At 55.7% G+C, this 8,113-nt stretch overlaps 1 protein-coding gene across 3 annotated transcripts in view; it reads left to right on the top strand.

Annotated features, from left to right (window-relative positions):
- TOM1 (target of myb1 membrane trafficking protein) overlaps positions 1–7,633 on the top strand; it is a 29,548-nt gene extending 21,915 nt beyond the window's left edge. For 2 of the 3 annotated variants that reach the window (XM_073324878.1, XM_073324897.1), the window contains exons 12-16: positions 3,078–3,153; positions 3,537–3,599; positions 5,441–5,500; positions 6,309–6,348; positions 6,428–7,633. In XM_073324878.1, the coding sequence (XP_073180979.1) occupies positions 3,078–3,153; positions 3,537–3,599; positions 5,441–5,500; positions 6,309–6,348; positions 6,428–6,567 (379 nt within the window). In that variant the 3' untranslated portion in view covers positions 6,568–7,633. The remainder of the gene's footprint in view (positions 1–3,077; positions 3,154–3,536; positions 3,600–5,440; positions 5,501–6,308; positions 6,349–6,427) is intronic. The other variant, XM_073324888.1, reaches the window with a different exon arrangement.
- The last annotated feature ends 480 nt before the right edge of the window (positions 7,634–8,113 follow it).

Here is an 8,113-nt window from a genome sequence, read left to right on the forward strand (position 1 = left end):
CCCTGGCCTGCTGTACGGGTTTAGATCCTTGATCCATCTAGCCTGCTGTCCTGTTTCCAGGGAGTCCAACCGTGAAACATTCTGGTTCATTTCTGGTTCATGTTCATCGATATTTCCTAACTCTCTGGTTCAGGAGTGGCAGAAGCACCCTAAAAGTGGGAGGCCACAGGTGCCCGAACCATGGCCCCGCGTCCATGCCACCCTCAAGGCCCTGCCCCTTCTTCCCGAGGCCCCACCCTTGCACTTCCTTTTCCCTCCAAGACCCTGCCCCACCTCGTTCCACTCGCCCCCTGTCGCTCGTCCTTACAGCTGGTAAAAAGCAGGGGGGCCCCTGCCCACCGCCCCCATTCTGGCACCCCTGCTCCAGTTTGCCTCTGGTTCAGGCACTAACTTAGAATGATGGTTCAGTAACTGGTTCAACCACGCTGAATCTGTTTGAACTGGTTCAAATACATTCCTGCGGATTAAGGTCACGCACTCTTATGTTGCCGTTGTAACTCCTAGCAAAAGAATACAGTGATACATATTTCTTTCACTGTAGAAAAACGATTTTTTTTTAAACAAGTTCTTTGCACGCACTAGTACAACATGGTCCAGAACTCTGTCATATTTCACCGCTGAGGTGACAAACTGAATGTCAGCCCAGAAAATGCCCTATCTTGCCCTATCTTACTACACTGCCTTGTGTAGCAAGAACAAGCAGGAGGAAGGAGGAGGCAGAGAGGGGAGGGAGGTGTTTTGGGGGTTGTAGTTCCCTTCTGTGGGAAGTCCTCTACCTGGGCACAACAGCCAAGAGAACTACCCATCCCAGAACCTCTCTCTTGGCTCATCTCCTCCTCTGGCTTCCTGGGAAGTGTAGTCTCTCCCCCTCTCTTTAAGAGTGCAGCCAAGACAGACCCTTTCTCAGTACCCTTCTCCCCCGAAAATGCTCCCTCATTGTCTGATTATTGAACCTGTTGTTTTGAACCAGTTACCGGGTTTTGGTTTTTTTGGTTTCAATTCCAATTCGGGCTCAATGTGACTGAGAGGTTTTCAGGTCATAGTTTATTGTGGTTCACTCAAAGCACTTCTCTGAACCGATTTTCGGGTGCGGTTCAACTCCCTGCCTGTTTCTGCCGGTGGCCAGTGCTGACTGGACCAAAGGCCAAACACTGACTGCCTCTTCTGCTAAGCCAGTTCCACCTGCAGAGCTTGCCAAGTGGACGTGAAAATGTGCAGTTGTGTGACAGAAAGCCTGGTTCCCGGGTCGATCCAGGCAACATTTTGGCTTGGTAACTAGCTCTCTCTGCTGCCGCTGGAACACATGTTGTTGAGGGGGTTGTGCTTGAATACAGACACCGATGAAAACTCGTCTGGGTCCCAGGATGGACGTACCTGGCACAGCACTTAGCACTGAATGGTTTAATAGCTGTCACTTTTACCAAACGGTGGTTGGGCTATAACCTGAAAGCAACCATGTGAGGACGAGGGTGCACAGGCTGTGCGCGTGATATGCTGCGGGCAGAGTGCTTTCAACGGGCCATCTGCAGAGAGCTGGGGTGCAGTGGAGCTGCATGGACAGAGGCAGGATGGGGAAGGAGCATCGTAGCCAACAGCACCTGATTTTGTAATGAAACCTGATCTCCTGGCATGTGCTCAGTGCGCTCCCTTCCCCCACCGTGCTGGACGGCCGTCTAGGGGCTGGGCAGGAATGGAAGTGTATCCTCGCCAGCATAACCCGATCCTCCAGGGACAGGGACCTGTGATCGTTCCAAAAACGAGGCATCTTCTATTTATTTCTCGCCACCCCCTTCAGCCGGCTCTCGCCGCCCTTGCGCTTGCTCTCCTGCCAGCCAGCCTCTGCACTTGCTGACTCAGGCTTCCTGTGCCACCAGCCCTGCGTCTCCCTCTCTCTGTGCTGAGCTGCTCCCCCGCTGCTGTCGGACCAGGGCGCCTCTGCAGGAGATCCCAGCAGTGGGGCCGGGGCATCCCCCTGGCCCCGTGACTCATGAGTACCTGGGCTCAGCAGTTCTGGAAGCACCTCAAGCCCTTCTTGCCCTTCTTTCTCATCAGCGGCATGGTGGCAGTGCTCTACTTCATCCTCAACGCCATCGTCCACAGCGGGCCCTTCACCGACAAGAACTTCTTTGAAAAGTTTGAGCGCAAGTGGCCCAAGCCCTTGCCCTCCAATGAGAGCAGCTAGATGACGGGAGCTCCCCAGCTCACAGGCCTCCAGCGCTGGGACGTCATCCAAGGTGGCTTCGTTCTCCTGGAATAGGAGCTAGTCTCTCTGGCCTGCACTGGTCCGATGAGGACTGCAAGCAAATTGAGAGGGAGTGACGTAGAGGAGGAGGCAGATAGGTGGTGTGTGTCTGAAAGAGAGAGAGAGAGATCTTGGGTGAGATGTGTTTGTGTGTGGCAAGGTCGTTGTATTTGCACACTCATGGGTGTTAAGGCCAGAAGAGACCATTCTGCTCGTCGGGTCTGACCTCATGTGTTACACAGTCCGTGGAATCTCAGCCGCTAGTGGGTTCATGACTGTCAGTGAGGGTGTGATGGGTGGGGTCTGTTTGGGCGACGTGTTTGCATGGGGAGGGGTGAGGTGGGTGAAGTGTGCTTGTGTTGGTGCGGGTTTTTGTTTCGCTCTGGGCCCTTGTACAGCCATTGTAACCCACTGGTCGGTGTGTATTGTGTTCCCCTCTCTGCCCAGTCCAGAGAAGATGTCCGTCTGTTCCAGATCTCAGGCTGGCTCTCCAGCTCTCGCTTTTAGCTCTGGAGGTCCCTGGTTTCATCCTTGGTGTTGGCCAAGATGGTGGCCCAGCCATCGTACAATAATGTCCCAGTACCTTCTTGTGGTACCTCACAATCTTGCTGCAGTGTTTGGGTTGGACCTTACTGTAGTGTTTCTAACAAGCCAGTGTTTGCACGCATCTGAGATCTCCTAAATCTCTCAGGGAGATCTTCAGGGTCGCAGCAAGCAAGCTGTAGTGTGGTCAACAGCCCTGAATATTTATATGTATGAATTCCGCTAGGAGCTTGCCCCCTTGTGTATTCCTGCCACTTCTATGCGTTCACTTTAGCCTGCTGCTCTCTTTCAGGGTAAAGTATGAAGACCCCCAAGCAAACAAAGGGCTGGCTGGAGCCCTAGATGCCCGGCAGCAGAGCACAGGAGCGGTAAGTGGCCGTGGGGCTTTCCACACCCCACCAGTAATGGGCCCATCCTTCCTGCCCAACGGCAGTGCCAGTCAACGAGGTCCATTAGGGTAGAGCCTCCCAATGTATTTCATGCAAGCCAATCCTTAACCAGTGTGATGGTGGTAATTTCCAGTCGTCGCTAAACCTGGGCCTGGATTGGATTTGGTCCCGGAGTGGTGTGAGGCTCCCTATCCCCTTCTCCAAGCCCCCGAGCAGAGGTGGACTCCTTCTTTGTCCTGTAGACTCCTGCTCCCCACCCTCCTGGAGTTCTGGATGGTCAGGGATTGACTTGCTCTGCTCCCATCCTCTCCTCAACCTCCCACTTCGAAAGCAGCCCTCAGTGCAGCCTCTCTCTTAAGCAGATGGAACCTAGAGCTTCCATTGATGGAGCCCCACTAACTAACTGGATGGTGCAGCAAGGAATGGTGAGGAGGCGCATAGCCGGTGGAGAGCAAAGAGAGCCGGTGCTGCTGGGCTAGGGTTTGAAACTGGTACAGCGTCTGGGCACACACTGCAGGCAATGGGAGAATGGCTGGGCAATGAGGAGCCCGGCCAAACCCCAACATTCCTGAAGGGCACCCTGGACTGGGCAGGTAGTAGAGACTAAGAGGAAAGAAGCCAGAGGCTGTGGCTCCTCACCTGGTGTAGTCATGCCCTAGGAGAAATCTGTAGGGATTGAACCCAGGACCAAAAGCATAAGCATCTATCGCTTTAGCGAAAGGGCCGGGTCTGGATAGGTGCGCCAGTCTGGTGTTCCGTCGCTGTCAGCCTAAGCAAGGGCATCATGATGAGTGCTGGGATTTGAACGGCTGCTGACCTCTGATTCTCAGGACTGGGGAGAGTGCAGTGCACATTACCCCAGTGTGGCGTGTTGTCCCTCTCTGGTAGCTGGACTGTGTAAATCGGTTTGAGGCTGCTACTGCCTCGAAGCTACTGAGCCTGGTCCTTCAGCTCAAGCAGCAGGGCCTGTGCTTTTAGACCCAGAGGTCTCAGGTTCAGTCCCTGGGGCAGCAATACACTCACAGGGCTTCTCCTTTCAGGCTGAGGCTTCAGGCTTCCTAGCAGCGCCCAGCCCAGAGAAACCTCTGGTCTGGGAAGTCCCCACACGCTGTCCAGTTAGCTTGTAAAAATCTCTACTCTCTATAGCCTTGGGGATCCCGCTCAGGACAGATTGAAACCTCCATAATCGCAGCCTGCCCCCCACCAACCATGGTAACTACCTGAGGGCTTCTCCTCCCAGAGGAGCTTCATCTTGACACCAGGGAGGCTGTGGCAGTATCTGTCCAGAGGCAAGGGACTGGTTTGGAGGAACCTGCTCTTGGGAGGAGAGGGTTGCCGCTGAGCTTGGCTTTGCTGTTCCTTGTGGAGGGTTCCATGAATTTGGGAGACGAAGGGACAACAGCCTCCAAATGACCACCTCCTATTTCTGCTCGGGGAACCCGCAGCTGCTGCTTCTCTCTCAGCTGGTCCTGGGGCATGGTCTTGGGATAAGGATCTGAGGCTTTGGGCTCCTCTCCCCTTCCACAGTGGAATTGACCAATGGTGAAAGCACATCTGAAAGAGGCGCTTCCATGGGGGAGCCAGCAGTCACGTATCTCCACCTTAACTGTAGAGGAGTTTTCCCTCCTGTATGCATTTCCACAGCTTCCCCTTTGGCATCTCCAGCAACCTTCCCCTGCCCCTTCATTCCACAGTGAGCCACAGTTACACCTGGGCCTTCCTTCTTGCCAGGCTCACCTCTTCCTCAAATCTGACCCCACAGCGGTGATGTGAAGCCAAACCTGTGGCAGCCCCCTTGTCTGCAGTGTGGTGGGCTGTGATGTCACATGCTGTGGAACGGCAAATCTCATGCTCTTTGGGTCAGAATTGGCAGTGATAGCAAGGGGAATCCAGAAAAGTACCGCTGTGGACGTAGCTTCCTGTCTGAGCAACCTGGCTGAGTTTGAGCCAGTGCTGCCCTTCCAGACCGCGCTGTGCTGGAGAGGGGAATGAGCCCTGTAAAGGGAATAGGCCAGTGTCAGTACCCCAGCACCAGTCTCAAACCTCCAGCTCCCTCAGAAAGGCCCATGTGCTAGAAGATACGTCTGTGGGTAGGGAGAAGGCATAAAATGACACTGTTGGCTGGAAGAGCTGTGGTGGGATTGGCCAGTGCAACAAGGGGCTGGGCTCAGTGAACCTTGTGAGAGGGGGAGAGTTTCTGCCAGGATGGGTTTGAGAAATGTCCTCTCTTTCTCTGCTTCATTCCTCTCTCTTCCTTCAACTCCAGATCCCTGTCCCCCAGGCTGGCTTCATGGAGGATATCGAGCAGTGGCTTTCCACTGATGTGGTAAGTGAGGGGCAGAACGGGGTGGTTCCTTTGGCATTTCACTTACTGCTCAGGGCTGGCAATGAACTGTCTCTCCCCCTCGGCCCCAGGAGAGGCTCAAAATTCCCTGGATGTTGGCGATGACCGTCCAAGGCTCTTGCAGGTGGCAGTGCGGAACAGGTCGATGTGGGCAGGGGTTTCCCTCATGCTCCCTTCCTCAGAACACACCCCACTGACCTTCCCATGCTCCTTCATTCCACACTGCCATCCTCCTCCCCACCTCTCCGGATGGCCACTATGCCCAACCACCTCCTAGAGCCTGATCCTGCAACACTGAGGCGCGTGCTTAGCTCGACGTGTGTGCGTCGTCCCGGTGAAGTCAGCCAGGGTCTTGGAGCAGGACCTCCTGACTGAGGGGAGAGGGTGGGTAACAGGACCGGGAAAGGCTGTGCAGCGTGCCCCCAGTGCACTGCTGGGAGGGGGCAGCTGAGAGACAGCAGGGCGACCCAGGTGACCAAGGCTCTCCTGGCTGTGTGGTGAGCAAGGGGATTGGTGGGGTCTCTCATGTGGCGTGGAAGCAGAGGGTGTCTGTCTGCAGCCACAAGGCTGGCAAAAGGCTTCCAGGGAAATCTGATCTGGGTGAAGAGTTTTCTTGCCCTCCTGCCAGCTCTGTCAGCTGTTCCTGCTGGGGGTTGGGTAGAGAAACCTCCCCCTTTCCTGTCAGTAGGGGTGAGGATTGCAGTCCCATCTGCCTAGGTGGATCGGAGCGCTGTGTCCACCTGGGGTGCTCAGGCCTGCTTCCCAACATGTCTGTCTTCTCCTTTCCCAGGGGGAAAAGACGGAAGAGGCAAAGGGCGTCACCAGCGAAGGTAAGAGCCGCCGGCCCCTCCTTCCTCCTGAGCCCTTCTCAGAGCCCTCCTCGGCACTAACTCTCTCTTCCTGCCCCAGAGTTCGACAAGTTCCTGGAAGAGCGAGCAAAGGTGGCGGACCAACTGCCCGCACTCCCCAGCCCCCGAGCAGGGCCACCTGCCGCCTCCAGTCCGCACCGGAAGCAGGAGAAGGAAGACGACACTATGTTTGCCTTATGAACCCTATGGACTGGTGTGCTGTGGAGCAAGAGGACACACGCTGTGGTGCTCCATCCCTGCCAGGGGCCGGGAGAGGAAGGGCCCTGCGCCCCCATTGCTCTCCTCTCACTCCTCCCCTCCACTTACCAATCTTAGGCTGCTTTGGGGTTAAGTTAATTATTGCTGTGTTTTGGGGACATCATGGAGTAGGCCCACGAAGAGCGCTGGTGAAGCTGCTGGAGATGTTGCCAGACGAGTCTGGGGGCCCTGGGGTATCTTATTGTGATGGGGGCAAGCGGAGGGCTCTCCCCACCCTTCTTTCCAGTGAAATCACTGTAACCCCTCCTGAGAACTGGCAGCCGGGAGGTGTCCGCATCTGGGGTCTTTCCTGCATCTCCCACGTCTAGCTGGGGCGCTCTGTTCTAGGCTGCTCTCCAGATTGGGTCCCCTCCCTACCTCCCTGCTGCTCTCAGGGCTGAGCTTTGCCCATCCCCTGCTGCAGTGGGACGCGCAGGGGTGGGGCGATTGCAGTGATGGGGAGAGCACTGACAGCAGGGAGGCCTCTAGTATTTGTTTCCCTGTCGCACAAGCACATATATGCAACACCCCCCTTGTGCCCCCAGAACCCTACTCGGGGGCCGTGTGATTTTGTCACCCGTAGTCCAGGTACCGAATCTCATGGCTGGAGATGGGGAAGGGGCTGCAAACGGTACCAAATCCGAGGGTGGAGGGGTGCGTGCAGTCCCACTCTGGAAAGGGGGGCAAAGGGGCAGATGTGCCTTCAGCAAACGCTTTGAGGTGAATTGCTTTGATTCTTGGATCTCCTTTAGTCTCCGTCCCCCCGCCCCGGACTTAACTCCCCCCATGACGTCCAGCTAAGCCTCCCCTTGTTCCCGCTGTGGAATGGGGGGGGGTGAGAGGAGAGTGTCTCTGAGAGAAAGAAGAGAACACTTTAAACAAACAGTGCATGCTGCCCTATGCAGACATGGCAGGGGAGGAGCGTGCAAGGCCTGGGGCTAATGCTGATTATTCCTGTAACCTTGGAGACTTGCCTTTTGTATCGCACATTAAACAAGCAACGTCCTGACCCTCTTGGAGAGTGTGTGCTGCCGCCCTTGTGGGCAGAGGAACCTGGGGAGCCAGACTGCTGAGAGCAGGAGCGGACACCGGCTCGGGGTAGGAGGGGAGCGGGGGGACCATGACTGCTGAGAGCGGGCACCCTCTGAACCTTCATATTGTGATCACCCTGATCAATGTCCTGAACCTGTGGGAAGCGTCAGCAGGAGCTAACCCCTCCTGTCTCCAGCAGGTAGCTGCTGCTGGATCTGCTCTTTGTTCATTTAAAGATTTCCACTAAATAAAAGCTCTGCCGAAGCGGTGGGGAGGGGAGTTCCCTCTCCAGCCATGCACTGCAAGCTGCTAGACGACTGGCTCGCTTGGAAGCAGCGCAGGGATGGGGGTCACTTAAAGGGCAACTGAATAAACTGGACACTTTCCTTTTGCCCCGCTCTGTAGGAAAGGGTTAGATCAGTGGAAGGTGTTTGAACCTGAAAGCCTTTCTCCACTA

Source organism: Lepidochelys kempii, chromosome 1 (genome assembly GCF_965140265.1).
Source record: "Lepidochelys kempii isolate rLepKem1 chromosome 1, rLepKem1.hap2, whole genome shotgun sequence".
Lineage (NCBI taxonomy): Eukaryota > Metazoa > Chordata > Testudines > Cheloniidae > Lepidochelys > Lepidochelys kempii.